The sequence below is a fragment of the Prionailurus viverrinus genome, chromosome B1, assembly GCF_022837055.1.
Source record: "Prionailurus viverrinus isolate Anna chromosome B1, UM_Priviv_1.0, whole genome shotgun sequence".
Lineage (NCBI taxonomy): Eukaryota > Metazoa > Chordata > Mammalia > Carnivora > Felidae > Prionailurus > Prionailurus viverrinus.
Window position 1 is genome coordinate 200,186,730 of NC_062564.1, and position 21,449 is coordinate 200,208,178.

Consider the following 21,449-nt stretch of genomic DNA (forward strand, 5'->3'; position numbering starts at 1 on the left):
CAGCCTCCTCGGGCAAGAACAGCATGGAAAAGGTAGAGAATGGATCTGGAAGGGCCAAAGGACAAGACAGGGCACACTGCATTCCCGATTTCTCACTCCTTCGGTTAAACTCAGCTTTTCTAGGGGATTTTACCATCCTGTGCTTTCCCTCCCTTGGGGCCTCTGTCACATGTTCTGTCCTGCCTTTCTCCACCTCTGCGTGTGCAAAACCTTCGAGGCCCACCTAAAGGTCACCTCCTCCACGAAGTCTCTCCTCAACCCTACCCAGAAGTAGTCATCTCTGTCCTTTTAATTCTTGAAGTTCCTCAACTGAGGACTTCTAGAATTATGAACGCGTCTTACACTTACGTGTGTACCTATCGCTACCCAGGTATTTTAGATATGTTTACTTGTTTACTGTAAGTTTCCCACGAGAACATAACCTCCATGAAAGCAGCGATTCCGTCTCATCTTTGCTCCATCCCTAGTGCGAAAGACAGTGTGCAGCCTGTAACAGATGCTCAATAAATATTCACTGAATGAATGACTCGAATGCCCCCTTCCAGAGTGTAAGCATTTGAGGGCCAAATGGAAGTCTCTTTCATCTTCTATCCTAAACAGCAATCTCAACGCCTTCCTAACTCACAGGCAGATACTCAACAAATATAAGCTGGTCATAAAGTAGTTGCTTTATTTGAATGAGGATCTATGAGGTACCAGATACACTGCGAGCAGCTTAACACACAGTATCTCATTCACTCCTCACAACAACCCTAAAAGATGGTGTGGCAGAAGTGTGCCTCCAGGATCGAGGCCCTCATTCCCCCAACTTCCAGAACTGCCTGCTGATGGCTCACAGCTAAGTCTCTCTAAGGAACTGCCCTCAGCAGAAGGAAGCTGCTTCACCCTTAGGGGGCCTCCCCGGGGCAAGCCCACATCCAACGGCTGACCACTACCGTGGTTTTAGAGGCCTCACCCCCTGCCTCACCGGGGTAATTCTGAGGCCATCTCAGCTCTGGAGTCCTCCACAGGACTAACTACTGAATGAAGAAACAAAATCACTAACTAGTGCCTCAGACCAAAGAACGGAATTAGCAATTTTTCAAGTATCTGTAATGGAAAAACTGGGTCTCCTTCCTTCTCAGTGACTTTACTATTTAAAACCATAAACCTTCTACTCTTTTCCCCCAAAACGTACCTCAACACTGCCTTAGAAGAGATGTATGGTCACTGGGTAATTGTCAATTAACAACAACAAAAAAGTTGGGTTTGGAGGCAGCTGTATTTCCCCCACAAGGGAGTCAGGGACTTTCAAATATATATGATTTATGCACCAAAATGTGCTCCTAAAGACAGCAGATGATATGACAACACGCCAAGGAGAAAACCTCCGGAGAGCGGACCTGCGGAAGGCCAAGGCCTGGAACAGCACTCCCTGTGTGCACAGCCGGCCGAGCATTCAGAGCCTGGAGACGTAGCAGGGAGTCCCAGGGACCCGGCGCACATGCTGACACCATCCTGGGCAGGCCACTTAACCTTGTGAACCTTGGTCTCTCCAGGAGTAAAGGAGCCTAACTTAAGGACAGTCGACTACGCTGTAGCCCTGGGAGCACAGCGCCAGGTAGAATAGGTGCTCGACAAGTGGTAGCTATTATTACCGCTTCTGAGTTTGTAGAATGACAACCAGAAAGGTAAAACATCAATGCAACATTTGTGGATGATTTTCTCGTACAGGTTAAGAAAGTCCGATCGAAAATCCAGCTGACTTACAGGAAAATTACTCCCTTTACAAAAGGTTTTACTGCAGACTTCCTTTAAATAGGGGCCCCCTCCGCTCTGCATTTAATATATAATCAGATACTGCTTATTCATGATTTTTCTAATCAAAAGATACTAATTTTTCTCCATTTCCTACCACAGCAAATAAAATTAATCTGCAGGGAATTTTGCTTTTTCTGTTTTACTTTTTTAATCTCCTTTTTTTAATGTTTATTTTTGAAAGAGACAGAGTGCGCGTGGGGAGGGGCAGAGAGAGAGGACGAAGACACACAATCGGAAGCAGGCTCCGGGCCCTGAGCTGTGAGCACAGAGCCTGACGTGGGGCTCAAACCCACGAGCCGAGCCGTGAGATCATGACCTGAGCTGAAGCTGGAGGCTTAACCGACGGAGCCACCCAGGCGCCCTTTCCTTTTCATTTCAGAAGAAATATGTGCTCATTAAAGAAATCCGGGATGATAGAAGCAGAAGAAGTCACCTGGAGTCCCGTCTCCCAGAAACAGCCATGGTTACCTTTTGTGTGTTCCCTTCTGATCACTATTTCCATACCTAGAGGATTTTTTTTAATTCTATATACATAGTTTTAATTACATCTGGTTTGGGCAGTAACTCTTTTAACCTAAAATGGTCAGCAGTTTCACTCATGGCATGGCCTGCTCTGCAGTGTGCCGTATTTCCCTAATAACTTCCCTGTGCTTGGGAATACTGCCACGGTGTCTCTTTTATAAAGTACTTGTGACAGTTGCCATCACAATCATCTTCACAATCGTCACCTTTATTATTATTGAAACTATTGCTGGCAATTTTTAAACTCAAAGACCTCACACTTCTAGAAGACAACATATTCATTCATTAAAAAAAAAAGTTTTTTTTAATATTTATTTTTGAGAGAGAGAGAGCAGGGGACGAGCGGGGAGGGGGGGACGACACAGACTCCAAAGCAGGCTCCAGGCTCCGCACTGTCAGCACAGAGCACGATGTGGGACGCGAACCCCGCGAGCCATGAGATCGTGACCCAAGCCGAAGTTGGATGTTTAACTGACTGAGCCATCCAGGCGCCCCTCATTCTCATTTTTATTTTCTTCAGTTTTGCTTTTACAATGAAATCTTTAGTTCACCTAGAAATATATCTTTTTTTTTTTAATTTTTTTTTTTCTCAACGTTTATTTATTTTTGGGACAGAGAGAGACAGAGCATGAACGGGGGAGGGGCAGAGAGAGAGGGAGACACAGAATCAGAAACAGGCTCCAGGCTCTGAGCCATCAGCCCAGAGCCCGACGCGGGGCTCGAACCCACGGACCGTGAGATCATGACCTGGCTGAAGTCAGACACTTAACCGACTGCGCCACCCAGGCGCCCCTAGAAATATATCTTAACGTATTGTATGTACAATAAGAGATAAGGACCAAAAAACAACAACAAAAAATCTTTCTTTGTTTTCAAAGTGCTAATCAATTATCCTGAATCATCACTGAATAAACCTCCTTTTTCTTACTGATTTACAATACCTCTTTTATCAAAGGTTATACATCTAGCCTAATATGCTTCACTGATCAATCTACAAACACATATATTATTTTTTTGTCTCTAAAATGTTTTATTATCTGGCAAAACCAGTATCCCCACCCCAACACACACACACACACACACACACACACACACACACACACACCCCTACTCTTCTTCAAAATTATTCTCACATCTTTTTTTCTAGGTGCATTTCAGGACCACTTACAGGCTCCTCTCAAAACAGTTCTGTTGGAATTTTGTTGAAAGCTGCACTAAACCTACCAATTAATTTAGGAATAATTGATGTCTTTATAACACTTTTTCTTCTCTTCCAGTACACAATATGTGTTTCTGTTTATTCAAGTCTTCTGTATCTCTCCCCAAAATTTTGAAGTTTTCTTCAAATGGGACATTTCCATTTCTCATTAAGATTGCTTCTAGAAATGCTTTTTGTTACTTCTGTACATGTTTCCATTGGATTTTAAGTGGTCATTAACTAGATACAGGCTGGCCATTGATTTAGTACGTTTGTGGTGCACAGAAGCACTGGGGGCCTCTGTGGTAGGGCCAGAAAGTGCCTCCTCCCCCAGCTTGTTTCACAGCCAGACAAAGCAGCCCCACTGGCCCAATCAGCCAGTTTCCCGTCACTGACGTACAACGTGCTCACACCCACCACCTACTCAATTTCACTTGTTCTCCATGGCTCTGCTCCCACTTAAAAGCTTTTCCTACTACCCCTATCAGCTACCCCCTTCTATATTCCCCAGCACTGATAATAAACTCTAATATTCCTTGTATCAATATTAGGACATTCAAACATTAAATGACACTGAATTTTTTCTATTTGAGAAAAGATTAAGCAGACAACAAGTGAATTGACATAGTTTTTACCTTTTTCATGTTTGCTTATTTATTTCGAAAGGAAGAATGATGGAGCGTGCTTGGGAGCTAGCAGGGGAGGGGCAGACAGAGGGGAAGAGAGAATCCCCAGCAGGTGCCACTGTCAGTGTGGACGGGGCTCAATCCCACAAACTGTGAGATCATGACCTGAGCTAAAATAAAGAGTTGGACACTTAACCGATTGAGCGACCCTGGTGTCCCTGTATTTTTTACCTTTTTAAGAGATTATAAATTTGAAACAAATTTGGTAAAAATACACTATTTGTTTAATATAGTTATAAACTGGGGGCACTTGGGTGGCTCAGTCAGTTAAGTGATCGACTCTTAATTTGGGCTCAGGTCTAGATCTCACAGTTCATGAGTTCAAGCCCCACACTGGGCTCTGTGCTGACAGCATGGAGCCTGCTTGGGATTCTCTCTTTCCCCCTCTCTGCCCTTCCCCTGCTCCTTCTCTCTCTCGCGCTCTCTCTCTCTCTCTCTCTCTCTCTCTCTCGCTCTCTCTCACGTGTGCGCACAAAATAAATAAACGTTTAAAAAAATAAAAAATAAAATGATGATAAACTAAAAGTGGCTCAAATATTTCAGTAGGGGTTCAGGTAAGTAAGTTATGTGAAACTACTTTTAATGGCTATGCAGTCAAATAAATTGAACACAATCTACACTGACATAGAAAAATGTTCACGGGGCACCTGGTGGCGCAGTCGGTTAAGCGTCCGACTTCAGCCAGGTCACGATCTCGCGGTCCGTGAGTTCGAGCCCCGCGTCAGGCTCTGGGCTGATGGCTCGGAGCCTGGAGCCTGTTTCCGATTCTGTGTCTCCCTCTCTCTCTGCCCCTCCCCCGTTCATGCTCTGTCTCTCTCTGTCCCAAAAATAAATAAACGTTGAAAAAAAAATTAAAAAAAAAAAAAAAGAAAAATGTTCACAATACTGTTAAGGAAAAAAGGCAAGAAAGGGGCAAAAAAGACTAACACCAGTATAGAAAAATTCTTTTTGTTTAATGGGAAAAATATCTGGAAAAATATACAAGACTGTAATAGGGGCTATTACTCCTGGCCAGGAGTATTATCTGTGAACTTTATTCTCTTCTTTATTCTGTTTAATGAGCAAGTACTACTTTTCGTTGTTAAAGATTTTATGTTTAAGTAATCTGTACACCCAACACGGGGCTCATATTCACAACACCGAGATCAGGAGTCACAGGCTCCACCACCAGCCAGGCGCCCCAAGCACTTACTACTTTCATAGTCAGATTTTAAAATAATTAGTGAACGTCAAAAACATATCTTGCTGATAGCATCCCATTATAAGAAGAGTATATAATCACTATCAAATCAAATGTATTTGTAGAAACATACCAAATGCCAGCTGTGAAAAACAAAACTCATCTTCTCATCGAAATGAAAAATTGTGAGTAGGTAGGAACTCAAGAGGAAAGTAACACAAGGCATTGATTGAGCAGTTGTCACTGCAAAATTTTTGCATTTTAAGATATATCCTGGGACTTACAGAAAGAAGAGTACTGAATCCTGGAACCATCCTGTCAAAAAGGTCCTTAAGGATTATCTAGCCAGAACTCCCATTAAACAAATAAGAAAAATGAGAAAAAACAAAAACAAAAAAAGAGGTTAGGTGAGTTCTCGAAGATCTCAAAGTTAACTAATGACAAAGTCCGAAAGTATTTATAATTCAAAACCTATGCTTTTTGATTCCTTTCTCAATTCTGGAGAAAGATATGCTGCAGCCTGTCACTTCTATTTAGAGTATAAAAGGCAAATGTTCGTTTACCAGGGGTTTCTTATCATCTAACTAAAAAGTGAACAAGAATGTGTACAATACTGTGAAATGAAGATTTACTCTCTTGGTTAAGGAGAGCTTCTGTGCTCTAACAGAAAGCTTTGACAAATAGCCAAACATTAGATTGTGGCAAGCAGGAGCTAGCAAAGTCTAGTATTTACACACTTTGAGGTCAGGAAGAAAAAACTACTACTGAATTTAAAATTGCAACTGGGCTGCGGGCTTTTCCTACCTGAGTTCTAGGAGCTCATTCAATCCACCACCCTTCCCTTCCTCTGGTGTATTCACTTTCTTTTAGACTGGTTCTTAAGGGACCTCTTTTTAAGTCAATTTTAAACCTTGTATGTCTTAAACAGAGTAAGTTTTTCATATACAATCTGTAATTAACCACTGTCGATTTCACTGATACTCTGCCCACCAGAGGGAGCCCATGTAGATTTCCATGTAATAAGAAACCTCAAACACGAAGTTTATATGAATTCTAGAATATTATTCATGTATCAATATTGCAAACTCACTTAATAATATTGTATTTCTATCCTCCCCAAAAGATAAAAGATAAATGAGGTGAGGCATGTAAAGTCCTTAACAGAGTTCCTAACCTAAAGCAGAAGCCCCAAAAGGATTGATTTTCCAAAATTTGTATCCTCCTGAGTACTAGTTACAGTAGTCAAAATAAATTAGCAAATTAACTTTTTACACAAGTTGATGTGAGCTTGGTTGATACCTGTCCTGATACACGGTTCCGCCCTCAATATATTGACAGATGTAGTTCTCAAGCCTATAAAAGACAGCCAGAACCTGGAAAGGAGAATTCATTAAAAATGTCATCCTCGGGGCGCCTGGGTGGCGCAGTCGGTTAAGCGTCCGACTTCAGCCAGGTCACGATCTCGCGGTCCGTGAGTTCGAGCCCCGCGTCAGGCTCTGGGCTGATGGCTCAGAGCCTGGAGCCTGTTTCCGATTCTGTGTCTCCCTCTCTCTCTGCCCCTCCCCCGTTCGTGCTCTGTCTCTCTCTGTCCCAAAAATAAATAAACGTTGAAAAAAAAAATTAAAAAAAAAAAAATGTCATCCTCATTTGGGTGGCTCAGTCGGTTAAACGTCCAACTTCAGCTCGGGTCATGATCTCGTAGTTCGCAAGTTCAAGCCCGGCATCGGGCTCCTTGCTATCTCCCTGTCAGTGTAGATCCTGCTTCAGATCCTCTGTCCCCTTCTCTCTCTGCCCCTTTCCCGCCTGCGCTCTCTGTCTCGAAAAATAAATAAAACATTTTTTAAAAAGTCATCCTCAGGGGACCCGTTTCAGCAGTCCTGTCCTTGTAGGTACACTAAACTATCGGTGACCTGCCAACTAGAAACTGAGGAAAGAGGGAACCCATTCTAGAGTTTTCTTGGGATGAAGGAGAAAAGCAACTGACTATCCCTGAGAACCATGCTTCTGTAATATGTGATATGATCATCACCACCAAGATTAATTTCTTCAAAGAACGAAGAAGGCACAACTGGGAGGAACAGAACTCTGCATAAGAACTTGGCATCGAAAGGAGCCCAACCAAGTCTCGGCTCCCACCTGCAGCCCGTGAGGCTGGCCCGCCTTCTCCCACTTCTCACCACGACAAGGCCCAGCCCAGCGTTTGCTGGGTCTGAGGTCGACTGCACACCTCAATACAGCTGACCGACCATAAGTACCGGGTGCCTATTTTGTAGACTCAATAATCTCCAAGATCGAAACATGACGAAGCGGGAGGACCCCGCTGGGTTCCAGCTATGCTCTCCAACCCAGATTTATCAGAAAGCACTGCCATTGAGGACCTATCTACCACTTGCTGTTTCAACAAAACTCCCAAGTCCATTAGGCTCCTTGGATGTAGTCTCTCTTGTTTAGAACTGAATGACTGGCATTCCACTCTTTGAAAACAACACAAAATTACTGTGATGTCTATTAACTTTTCAACCAGAAAGCTGGGAATTATTCGACTTCTTCCTCTTTCTAACCCCACTCCTTACTACCTCCTACGCATCTGCTTTATGCATCCACGTCCGTCCATCCTACTGCCACTGGCTTCCCCACTTTCTCCTGACGTCCTGCAACCTAATTAGCCCTTCTAGGTCAGTCCTGTTACATTCCAAACCCATCCTCAATATGGCCGGGTATTTTAAAACACAAATATGATCACGTCAGGCCCCTGCTTGCGTAGCTCAGAGCACGAAGTTCAAACTTTGCAGCACGGCTGACAGTGCTCTCACCCAAGAGGGGCCAACTTCTCCTTAAAGGGCCAGAGAGAAGACGTTTTGGGCTTTGCAGGCCTATATACACTACAACCCTGCACTCTAGCCCCAAAGCATCCACGGCCTCCATGTACACAATGCACGTGGTCACACTGCAATAAAACCTCATTTGCCAAAACAGGTGGCAAGAGGGGGCGGGGGTGTGCCCGGGGGGCTCAGTCGGGCAAGCCTCGTACTCCTGGTTTCCACTCAGGTCGTGATCTCATGGCTCATGACATCGAGCCCCACATCTGGCCTCGGGCTGACAGTGTGGAGCCTGCTCAGGATTCTCTCTCTCCCTCTCTCTGCTCCTCCCCCATGTGCCCGTGCTCCCTCTCACTCTCTCTCTCTCACAATAAACACATGAACTTCATTTAAAAAACTGGCAGCAGGCCAGATGAGGCCCGTGGGCCAAACCGGCCCCCCTGCTCTATCCAGTCCAGTGAAGCGTCATCTCCCGCCACCCTGACCCTCACCCAGGGCTCTTCCAGGGAAGAGCCCCTCCACCGCAGTCTTGCCTCTGCTCTCCCATCACCCTGCTGTTGTGCCTCTGTGCCTCTGCTCACACTCTTCCCTCTGCCTGGAATGTGATTTATCACCCTTCCTTTGTCTGGCGGAACAGGTCTTGTCCTTCAAGGTCCAGGCTGGTCTTCCGCTAACTGCCCCTCAAGGAGATTTAGTTTTCCTTCATCTGTATTTCTGAAGGCCTGAGACACGGGTCCCAGAGCTTTTTGTGTCCTCACAATTCCTGACACATATTAGGTGTTCAATGTTGAGGGAGGACGAGGGAGTAGATGAATTATTGAATAAAGGGAATTCCAAAAGCTGCAGTCGTCCTAAGTTCTGGAAAAAACTCAGAGGTGCAACCCACGGGGGCTCTCAATACCACAGGTCTCCAGCACGGAGCTCTGCTTACAGTACACACTCGGTTAACACGATCCATAAAAGCACAGTATCCTGAAGCTAGAAGAGGCCTTGGAGAACATCAATGCGGTGGTTTTAACCAGTGTGTCGCTGGGTGTTAGGCTTGCTCCCCAAGGGGCTCCTCAAGGAGAAGAGAAAAGGGTGGGAGAGTGACAGGCTGGCTAATAAACCATTCTCTTCCTAGCCCCTGACTCCAGCCTCAGCCCAAGCTGTTCCTTATTTCATCCGCAAAAAGGTTTCTGTACTAAAAAAGAAAAAAATCTAGAGGATTCTAAAAACGCATGTTCTGTTTACAGCCTCCATTCTAAACCTGTACTGTTTCCTGATATATTCCTGTCCTGTTTCGCCATATCTCCAGTATCTCTGGTTCCCAATGACCCCGGCACCTGTTGCCTGACACTGCTTCTTAGAAGAATGTTCCCTTGACTGAAATCCCCAGTTTAGGAAGTATTACACGCAATCCTTGGAATAATGTCTATTTCCAGCTACTCTGGATAATAATCCAGGTGGTCCCTCCCAGCTCAAGGTCTGGGTCCCTACACTGGCACACAAGACCAACTGTGTGATTTCAAAGGACTCAAGGAGAACCTGGGGAATCAATGCTGAGCAAGTTACAGGTGTGACTCATACCTGAGCTGTTGTACTATGTACGTGTCTGCTTCTCCACTAGACTATAAACTTCTTGAGATAGGAACTGAATCGTAGTCATAATAAAAGAAACTATTTAATGTTTACTCCAGATACTGGAGTAAGTGTGAATATATATTGTGTAATATGAAGGGATCATATTCGGATCACACATTTCTAGAACTGGAATGTGCACAGAGATCAACCAGCTCCAAAACTGAAAGCAAAGCGACACAGTAGATTAACACTTCTTCATTCATTCAAGAAATATTTATTGAGTACCGGTGTTCCTGTACTGTCTAGAACCATGGATTCAGGGGTAGACGACACAAAGTCCTTGTTCTCAGGAGGCTTATATTCCAGTGGATGCACAATAAATAAATGGATACAACACATTAGATAACAAAAAGAATAAAGCACAGTGAGGGACAGGAGAAGGAAGCTACTTTATACAGGGCAGTCAAGGAAGGTCTCACTGAGGCAACATTTGAACAGAGACCTGAAGATCAAACCACATAGAACCAGGGGAAAAGTGTTCCACACGGAGGGAACGACAAACACAAAGGCCCTAAGGTAGCAACCCATCAGTTCAAGTGAGAAAAGCGAAGGGGTCAGGGGAGCTGGAGCACAGTGAGCAAGAGGAAGGGGGGAGGAGGAAGAGGTGAGGTCAGAGAGGGAGCAGGGACCAGAGCAGCCGGCTCTGGGCCACTATAAGAACTTTGACTTTCAGCCAGAAACTCAAGATAATCAGTTCCTTAAAAACTCTAAATGAAAACAAGACATGTAGCTTTCACAAAAGCAATATGTAATCAACAAAGAAAACTTCATCTGCGTGCCTTATCTGAAAACAGAATTTCCAGAGCTCAGGGTCGCTATTTTTTTGTTTGTTTGTTTATTTATTTTTGAGACAGAGACAGAGCATGAACGGGGGAGGGGCAGAGAGAGAGGGAGACACAGAATTGGAAGCAGGCTCCAGGCTCTGAGCCATCAGCCCAGAGCCCGACGCGGGGCTCGAACTCACGCGAGATCACTCGAGATCTCGCGAGATCGTGAACTCACGGACCGCGAGATCGTGACCTGGCGGAAGTCGGACGCTCAACCGACTGAGCCACCCAGGCGCCCCGGGGTCGCTATTACTTATATGGAATCACAACATCTTTGCTTTACAAGAAATCGCAGTCATGTAGTCTGAGCTCTCAGTGTAACCAGTGGAAACTGAGGCCCAGAAAGAGCCTGCGGCCTGCCTGCTTGTACTACAGACCTGGTAGTAAACAGCACAGGTTTTCTGAGGGTCTGGTCCGTGCTTCCCACTGGCTGGGATGTAGTGTGGGAAACAGCGTCACACGAGGGTCAAAGGACCTGGCTTCTGCCTCTGGCTCAGTCCTATGACTCAGCTACCATCACTCTGAGCCAGTCATGTCACTTGCCTGGGCATTACTTCTCTCACCGACAAAATGAGAAGCCCGAATAACGTGAACGCAAGATCCTTTTAAGTACTTAGCGACAAAGTCCATGGTTCTGCTTTAAGCATACAGATTCTGTTTTTACTCTGTATCAGGCAGGAGGCCAAGCAGATTTCAAGTTGAATGTCAGGCCTAACAATTGGCTGCCTCGGCCACAGTGCTGCAAAGGATTCTGAGCCCTAAGATCTACTAGGAAATTAGCACTGGCCTCCACGGTCACAGGGAGGAAGAGAGAGGAACGGATGCCTGCTTGCCACACATGTGCCGTTGCTGATAAGAGTGCCACCTTAACCAGCAATGCTGCTGTCTCCACCACCGATGCTCTCAGTACCTGCACAGGATTTTCACGGATTCCTCTGTGAACTTTCTTGGTTCCCTTTTGTGAGAAAGAAAGGCAAGTACAGGAAAGCTAAACGGTTTGGGGAATATAGCTTAGAGCCACTGATGAAAACATCTGAATGGCCTACATGGGGTGAAGGCGGGGGGGCAAAGGGGGAACTAATGATCAGTATGGTTCCCTATGATACATAGTCTCAGAAGATGCCAGTAATTAGCCTGTGAGTTCAGAAGGGTATGATCGTACCCATGTGATAGAAGTGAAAAATGAGACTCAGGTAAGAGGACTTGCCCAAGTCACCCAGTTCTACGTAGCAGAACCCAGATCTGAAGCTACGTCTTCTGAATCCAAGCCCCAGAGCTCTGTCCACTCCCAAGGTCCCCCGCACTCGCCTCACAATCTAAATGAGTTAGCGAGGTTCCCCCCGCAAAGTGGCACACTCATCATTATTGAGAGTTTTTCAGCTACAACAAGTACCACATCCCGAGATAGGAATGTTATTACTACTGTCTGTAATTTAATGGGTAGACAGGCATTGAGTATACATGAATTCAACAAAATTGAGCATAAAAGTTAAATACTTAAAGGAATGATGACGAAACCAGCCTATGGGGTAAATTAAAAATCTAGTTTCAATACAGTTTTACTGATCTTGATAATACCTCTAGGACAACTCAGAGAGATGGAAAACTGACATCAGGAATGAGAAGAACTAGAATTGGCCGGCAACGTGCATCTTAGAAACGATCACGAGTGCTTCGAGGAAGGCATTCAATGAGAGATGTTACTATCACCTGCTACTGTTCCTTAGGTCTGACGACCAGAGCTAACCCCGAACCAGAGTACGTGCTCCTGGTATTGACCGGACTTTGACGTATAAACAATCCAGGACAAACAAAACAACAGCCGGCCTTCTGACACATCTGACTGTGGCAGGAGCACAGGACACCCCCTCGCCTGCTCTATACTAAATCTGGGGGGAAGAGGGTGTAGGGGGAATGGTTGCAAGAACAGGAGGTAATACACCAAGCAACTACAACATAAAATCAAAATTCCTCAAAAGAATGCAAAAAAAAAAAAAAAAAAAGCATGTTTTCCCTATGTCAGGAAGGGCAAGAGTCCTGAACAATGCAGCCTATGTCCCCACTTAACTGACTCTCCAAGCCTTAACACCTACTCACATCTTCAAATCTCAGAAATGGAACTTCCAATGGCGTGCAACCAAACCCTCTCAAACATCTCTGACAAGCAGTCATCCCTCTGTTTAATTACCTCCAGGGACAGGAAATTCAGCAGCCCGGGGTCCTGTTACTGTCCCTGAGGCTCATTAATTCAAAAGCCTAAAGCACATTCCTATACCTCGGGGAAAAGGCCTAAGGCCTAACCTCAATAAGGGTTCCATCCTAACTGTGCGTCTTGTCCCCACCACCTGCGTATCTCCTACTCCTGAACACGATCCAAAATCAGCACGGTGTTAATAAATCAGTGATTTCAGAGTTAGAAAGGACCCGCCCAACACCCAAAACGGTGACCTTCACAGATAACAACTCCACATGAGGAACCTCAGGAAGAGCCTGGACCAAACTGGGGGGAGGCAGAGGGAGAATGTCCTAGTGTCCTTTCCTCTCATTTCAACCTGAGAAGCCCCTCTTCTGATCTGCTATAAATAGGGGGTCAATGCAGTTTAAAAGTCTTCTGCCGTTTGAAGGGGAAAAAAGGGGGAACATTTACAGGTAAATAAACTAAAGCCACAAAATTTGCTTCATAACCTCGTACAGCTAATAGTTGCAGCGTTAAGACAACCACCTGGTCTCTTGGCTCCTTCTCTAGTACTCTCTACTGCATAACATCTGTCTGTCTGCAGAGCAAAGTTCCCACATTCCAGCCACACTCACATGCTTATCAAAACAATTCAATAGCATTGCAAAGTGGCATATTCCTCACTCACTGGAGGTCAGACAGTATAAGTTCCTCCAAAAAAAATCTGAAATGTCATTACCGCCTAATTTCTATGTGATTTAATACATAGACGCGCACTGAGTACACATACACTGAGCATAAAAGTTCCCTATTTCCACATCTTTGTGCATCTCTTCTCTTGAGATGCCATTCTCCACCTTCTGACACTGGAACCATCTACTCCTCTTTCAAGATTTGTTTCAGGCATCATCAACTCTCCAAAGCCTTTCTTTGCCCTCAGGGAGAACGGACCACATCCTCCTCTGTACCCTGCACAGTATCTATGAGGCTGTAGGATACTTGTTTTGTGACCGTCTCCTCCACCATTCCTTTTAAATTGTGTCACTGTAACAAAGCAGGTGCTTAGTAGATGTTTACTGATGGACTACCTGTATTCACCTGGCCCAATCCCCCTTCTGACCCTTGATTAAGCTGCCACACATTAATTCATGCATATAGAGATTCATTTAAAACTATCTGAGTGTCTACAAAGGACCAGGCATCGATCTGATCGGACTGCATGCCAAAGAGAAGTGGATTCACCGTGAAATTCATGAAGTTTAACTTTCAGGACCCCTCACCTGCCCCTTCCAAAGCTCTGAACCTCTTCTTGTGCTTCGGTATTTTTATTTCTTAAAGGGGACAGACAGAATCGTACAAGCTTCAAGCTCCACGTACACCAGATCCAGTTTGGTGCCAACGATACAACAGTGAACAGGGCAAAATATTCTCTCTCCACTTAGAGAGTTTCCTGTTCAGTGTGGAAGACAAGACAACCATTTGTCCACTCATTCATTTATTCAAAAACCATTTACTCAACAGTGCTAGGAGTCCGGCACTGGAGATTCTGAGGTCACTGCTCCCGCCCTCAAGAAGTTTTCCCCTCGCCTGAAGGAAAGCCTGCTGTGTCCAGGAAAGAGAAAGGAGTTTAGAGGACTGTAACAGAGTGTTTGTGAAAGATTATCCTAAACCTAAACAGTATCCTATCCTAAACAGTATCAAGACTGGTCCCTACTGATCCCTAGCTTGGGCCCTTAACCCATAGCGGGAGGCAAGACGAAGAGGGGGGTCAGGTGAATGTGATCTTTGATCTCACTGAGCCGGGAAGGGGAAGAGGAGGGGAAAGGGGAAGGAGAGAGGGACTAGACGAGCAAACTGAAGAGGCGACTACACTGGGGTCGGTGCTGCGACAGAAAAGCAAAGGCCTGTGGGGAAGTGTCTCCGGAGTCCAAGTCCGCAGAGACGGCGGGCTCAATACCTCGCAAGGCAGCCCGAGAACTCTGCGGACAAGAGATTTTCGAGTTCCCCAACATGCCTTCCCATCCCTCGAAACGAGGCTGTTCCTTTCCCAAGACAGCTGTCGGCTCTCCGGTCCCCCACTCCAGACCACTTTCTCCAAGCTACTCCTTCACACAGCGACTACCGGCCAGGGGCCGGTTTGGGGTCTGGGGTCCACGTCGCGGGTCCGCCCCCCTCGCCAGCCCGCCGTTTCCATAGCAACCAGCTCACCACTTCCCGCGCCCGGCTGGAGAAGTCGCTCTTGGGCCGGGGGCTCCGGCGGAACAGCTCGTCGCGGCTGCCGTCAGCCCCGCCGCCCACCGCCACTCCCAGGGCTTTGTTGCGCGTCTTCACGGTCTTGACGCTGGCCCGGAACAGCAGCGTGATATCCACCGCCATGGCGACCCACACCCCCGACCCCCTTCCCGGCCGGCCCACGTCAGCAGTTTGCGACGGCGGCGTGCGCCCTCCCGGCCGCCGGGGGACCGGTCCGGCTCCGCACGCCTCCCCCCCACGCCCGGCGCCAGCGCGACGCGAGAAGAAAGGTTCCGGCCTCCGCGGGGTGACCGCGGCGAGAGGAGAAAGGTTCCGGGCTCTGCCCGCGCGCGACCGCGGCGGCCCGGATCCTGCGGCGCGCGCCCCCGCGCCCTCTTCGCCTCCCGGCAAAGCTCGAAGGGCTTGGCCGCAGGGAGAGGTCCCGCTTGGGGCGGACGGGCCGAGGGAGCGAGAGGATCGAGAAGCCAGAAGACTGGCTCCCCTCTCTGGGCTCTTCCACTGGCTGGGCCGGCCGCGCGCGCGCGCGCGCGCGCGGGGGGGGGGGGGGGGGGGGACCTGGGTCTGGGGAGCCCTGGAGGCAACCCAGCCTGACCCTTGACCTCAAGGACTCACCTTGCGGGGGACAGAAGCACGTGCATGGTGACTTACCGGATGCAATGAGTGCTAGGGTAGAGCAGGTGTGCAAGGCATACAGCCAGAGGCCAAAGGCCTTTATTTTTCAGCCTGCAGCCTCCTGATCCGTAAAATTACAGGGCAGCACCTTGCTCAGTGTTACTGTGACCATCGAAGGAGGTAACACGTGTAAAGTTTTGGCGTGGCTTGGCTAGGATTCGGCAATAAAAGTTATCAATGCTGTTAATGCTGTTTTCATTCTTGTTATTATTTATGGTAGGTATTATTTATGGTAGGTATGTTATTATTATGGTAGAGGAGGTGTCATTCAGAGCAGGTCGATTTGAAGGACGGGAAGGAACTTTATCAGATAGAGACCAGGGCGGAAGTGTCCCCAGTTTCTGTGCATCCTTGATGCACGGTTTTTAAATACCCTCTTAAATCATAGTTATTTTTTTAAAAAAAAATGTTAATGTTTATTTTTGAGAGAGAGCGTGAGTGGGGGAAGGACAGAGAGAGAGGGAGACACAGAAACCCAGGCAGGCTCCATCCAGGCTCTGAGCTGTCAGCACAGAGGCGGCAGGGGGGGTCTCAAACCCACTAACGGTGAGATCACGACCTGAGCTGAAGTCTGGTGCTTAACCCACTGAGCCACCCAGGTGCCCCCATAGTAATTTAATTTAAATGCAAGTTAACCAATGAGTTCATCCTACATCCAGGCTCAAGGTTGAGATTTCATTCACCGGCTCATTGCTTTGTTCGTTTGTTTGCTTTCTGAAGACGATGCCCAACTAGAATGCATGAAAACAGTGGTTGACACAGCAGGGTCAGCAAGGTAGAAATTAGCTTTGGGACACCAAGCTGCTCTTTCCACTATCCTTCCCTCACACGTGGCCCACGGTTGGGTTTTCCAGAAGCGGTGGGACTTGTCATATGGCGAAAACGTTGAATGCTCAACAGCTGCCTTGTATTAAGCCAGACTTTAAAGAGGCTTGCAAAAAACAAAACCGTGCCGTTCCCACTCAGGTTTTTTGTTTCTGAAATGTATTCTTTCGCAAAAGGATCTCATTTATGCTAATATGGAATGGATTTGTTTTTGTTTCAAAGAATGGTATAGGTTTTTGTTTTAATTTCTAACGTGGTAAATACCGATAAAGCCCATGGAAACAAAGTTTATTTAGGGTTCGCAATAATGTTTAAGTGTGGAAAGGCTTTCTGAGACCAAAAGCTTGTTTCAAATAAGTTTGTGAGAAATCGATGTCATGTGTACCTGAAAGGAGGAGGGAAAATGTTATTTAAAACCCCAACTGTAGCCATTTCAGCCTTCCTGTATGAGGAAAATAAATTTCCATAGAGCTTTCTTACACCCACGTAGTAGGAGAAAATGAGAAATTACTAAATCTCTGCCAATGATTCTATATTGCATAAATGGCCCTTTGTTTTATGGAGACATTAATGAATCTTTGGCTATGCAAAGGCAAGCCTGGGGCAGAGTAGAAGGAAAGAGAATTAAATCGCTCTGCATAATAAAGTGAACGGGATTGAATTAAGGGAAAGCTGGGGAAGCCAGAATCCTAGGGGGAGGCCTGGAAAGGAAAAAGTGGTTCCTTGGGAGGGATTTTCCAGTGGGAGGGGCTGGGCTACATCAAACCTTCAGTGAGCAGTGCCTTGTATGAGTAGTAAGTTGGGGACAGTTGGCTTTTGTGGGGGCAGGGAAGGTGGGGACAAAGGTCTAAGTTTTCTGTCTGCACCTGCAAGAGCAGAGAAGATTGCGGAGATGACACCCAAATGAGCTCAAAACATCAGGCACTAAAACCACAAGTGACTACAAGTGCATAAAATTCATAGAAAAGTCACAGTGATCTTGAGGCTATGGGGCTTATGGGATAATGAGATTTCACTGACGTGTTTTCGTTTTGGGGGGGGTGCTTTTTTCTCTTTTAACCTCAAAGAGCAAGGTGACTTCAGGTTGACAATAACGAGAAGCTGAGAGGCAAGCTGAGAGGGAAAAAAGGAAGAACAGAATGTCATGGGAATAAACCGCAAGTTGTCCAGTTTGATGTAGTACGTACATTATGTCTCATAAGTAGTAATGGTTCATTCATTAGGCCAGGCACCTTTTTCTTTTTTTAAAAAAATTTTTTTAACATTTATTCATTTTTGAGAGTGAGAGAGACAGAGCATGAGGGGGGAGGGGCAGAGACAGAGGGAGACACAGAATCCGAAGCAGGCTCCAGGCTCAGAACTGTCAGCGCAGAGCCCGACGTGGGGCTTAAACTCACCGACTGTGAGATCATGGCCTGAGCCAAAGTCGGACGCTCAACCGACTGAGCCACCCAGGCGACCCAAGGCACTTTTGTCTTAAAAAACAACAACAACAACAAACAGTGAGACATATTGGAATCCTTGAATGCAGCTTCCTATAACAGCACCCTCCACGCAATCGGATAGATGTAGACAATCTTAGAATCATCTAAGGACTCATAGAAGTCATTAAATGCAGCTTCCATCAAGTGCGGGGGATATTGCACATCCAAATGCCCACCCCATGATAGACGTGCTGTGTGTGAGAAAATAGACTTCTGTTGTTAGCCACTGGGATTTTGTCATTGTGACATCCTCTAGAGAGGTTGGTTTTAAAGCCCCACTACCTGAGGAAAGATGGTAAGTAGGCATTTGTCGTATGGAGTGTGAATTCTTGCAGGGTACTATGGGGAGACCAGAGTTTTCTGGGTTCATCGGATCACGGACTTGCCACAATCATACAGTAACTGAAGACCCTCTGTGGAAGTTTGTTTTATGGTTCACTCATATTCATGGCCCCTCCCTAGGGGAGGATTACAGCTCCTTGACCTATTTATTGATGACTATCTTGGCCAAGTGATTCCATTTTGCCATTTCAAGTGACACGTGTTACAAATTTAGGAGATAACGTGTGGTTCACCGTGCTCTCTTTCCCCTCTGCCATGATGACCCATGACGTTTCAATGTTTCATCAGCCTAGGTCCCTGGGTAAAGATGACACTGGGGCACAGCCAGCCAAGGAAGTGTGCTGGCTTTGAGAAGTCAACTTTTGTTCTTATTGTCGATGGAGATTTGTGGTTTGTTGTTCATACAGAATAATTAGCCTATCCTGATTGATACAACCCGTATCCAGACTCTGCCCAAACAAGTCTGTTGGATGCATTTTACAAAGTTATCTCCCAGTGGGTAAAAGGTGGAGAGAAAGGACTTCTAGATTACGCCTAAATCTAATCAATAGCGTTAGAGTAACAGAAACCCTGGAGGAGTCACCATGCCACAGTAGAATTCACACTGAAGAGAGCATTTGGAGAACTTCAAATTAGGAAGTGGACTTTATTTTATTTATTTATTTTTAATGTTTATTCATTTTTGAGAGGCAGAAAGAGAGAGAGACGGGGGGTGGGGTGCAGAGAAAGAGGGAGACACAGAATCGGAAGCAGGCTCCAGGCTCTGAGCTGTCAGCATAGAGCCCGATGCGGGGCTTAAACCCACAAACCGAGAGATCAGGACCTGAGCAGAAGTCGGACACTTAACCGCCTGAGCCACCCAGGTGCCCCGGAAGTGTACTTTAAAAGAACGTCATTATTCATTGGAAAAAGTTTTTTCTCATGGGTTCTAGAAAGGACCATGACTCTAGGGATGGGAAGCTCAAAGAATAAACTTTTGTTCTCAAGAAAGAACCTAGCTGGGGCACCTGGGTGGCTCAGTCGGTTAAGCATCTGACTTCGAGTCAGGTCATGATCTCACAGCTCGTGGGTTTGAGCCCCACGTGGGGCTCTGTGCTGACAGCTCAGAGCCTGGGGCCTGCTTCGGATTCTGCGTCTCCCTCTCTCTCTCTCTCTGCCCCTCTCCCACTCATGCTCTGTCTCTCTCCAAAATAAACATTAAAAAAAGAGAGAAGAACCTAGCTAATAAATCAGGGTGATGGAGAAGTTGGAACCCTCGTACGGTATCGATGGGGATGTAAATTGGTGAAACCACTATGGAAAACAGTATGGAGGGTCCTCAAAAAATTAAAAATAGAGCCACCATATAATCCAGCGATCCCATTCCTGGGTATGTATCCAAAAGGATTGAGATCAGGAGCTCAGAGAGCTAACTGTACTACCACATTCATAGCAGCATTATTTACAATCGCCCAGATTTGGAAGCAACCTAAATGTCCACTGATGGATGAATGGATCAAAACATGTGGTATATATGTCCACTGGAATATTCTTCAGCCTTATACTGGAAGGAAAACCTGCGATATGCAAGAACAGGGATTAACCTAGAGGACATTGTGTGATGCAAAGTAAGCCATTTGCAGAAAGACAAATACTGCATGATTCCACTTGTATGAGGAATCTACAATAGTTAAAAAGAAGGGAAGAGAAGAAAAATGGTTGCCATGGACAGCGGGGAGGGGGGGCGGGGGGAGGGGAAGGAATGGGGAATTGCTGATTGATGGATATAAAGTTTCAGTCAAGCAAGATGAGTAAATTCTGGGGATCTGCTGTACAACATCGTGCCTAAGGTGAACACTGCTGTGCTTACACTTAAGAATCTGTTAAGTGACTACGTCTCATGTTAAACATTCTTACCACAATAAAAGGAAAATTAATTTCAACAACAACAACAACAACAACAACAACAACAAAGGAGCATTTCTCCCAGGAGCTCTCTGTCACGAGCGTGCTGTGAAGGCACACCCACCAGTTGGGTCTTCCCACAATGCAGCCTTTATGCAATCATAAAGCAAGGCCAACATAATCAATAAAGCCGCTTCGGGATTCCAAACTCGGTGGCGTTTCGCCGCGCGTTCAACTCCGCTTCTTGCGCGTCGCACGACACACAAGATAGAACGGGAGGTGGGCAGGAAGTTAACGAACCAAAACTCCAAGTCAGTCTGTGAGCGTGCGGTTGAATGAGGGCTCCGTCTGGTCCGGGGTCAGCTGTCTGCATTTATTGCTTATTATGTCCCAGCAGCCGAGGATCTCTGTTCTTTTCAGAGATCAATCAGGCAGAGCCTTCAGGGGCAGCTGCCTGTTTGAAGTGGTCAGACATTGAGGGGTCAGTGTCTGAGGAGTCTGACAGTTCGCTGCCGAAATCCTCTCTTTTTAAAGGGATTTAATCAGTCTTGGGCCTCTGCAGACTTCCTCTGCTTCTGCTGGTTATCAGTTCTGAGCGTGTCATCAGCTGGTGTCCGTCTCGGCGTCATCTGGTAACCGCGATGCCCTTAGCCGCTGTGTCATTGCTTGACGCAGGCCCCTGCTTGACATGAGGGACTCCATCTTGCCCTCTACACTCTCCCAGGAGAGAAAAAAGAGGGAGGGCAGGCAGGAGGCAAATACCGAACGCTGTTGTGGTCCAGCCCTTCTAGGGGCAGCCTCTGTCCCCCCTCCCCCAACCAGAGTGTATAGAAAAAGAGGGACCACATTCCTCATTCCCACCCAATTAATTACTGGCTTGGGTTCTGAGCCCCTCGCCCTGACCCACTGGCCTGTTTCCTCCTACTTTCTATCATCTCCCCCTGCCGTGATGAGCTAAATGTTGGCCCCCAAAAGACAAGTCCACATCCTGATTTCCAGAACCCCTGAATGATTACATTATCTGGAAAAAGATACATCTTTGCGGATGTAATCAAGGATCTTGAGATGGGGGGAATCATCCTAAATTATCCAGGCCAGCCCTAAATCTAATGGCAAGTTTCCTTATAAGAGACACACAGAAATGAGGAAGTCGTGGGA

General features: G+C 46.4%; 1 protein-coding gene across 2 annotated transcripts in view; it reads right to left on the minus strand.

Annotated features, from left to right (window-relative positions):
* The window catches only part of STX18 (syntaxin 18), a 122,660-nt gene extending 107,363 nt beyond the window's left edge, over window positions 1–15,297 (minus strand). The window contains exon 1 of one of the 2 annotated variants that reach the window (XM_047857678.1): window positions 15,040–15,297. In XM_047857678.1, coding sequence (XP_047713634.1) covers window positions 15,040–15,207 — 168 coding nt within the window. In that variant the 5' untranslated portion in view covers window positions 15,208–15,297. The remainder of the gene's footprint in view (window positions 1–15,039) is intronic. The other variant, XM_047857680.1, reaches the window with a different exon arrangement.
* Between the last annotated feature and the right edge of the window lie 6,152 nt (window positions 15,298–21,449).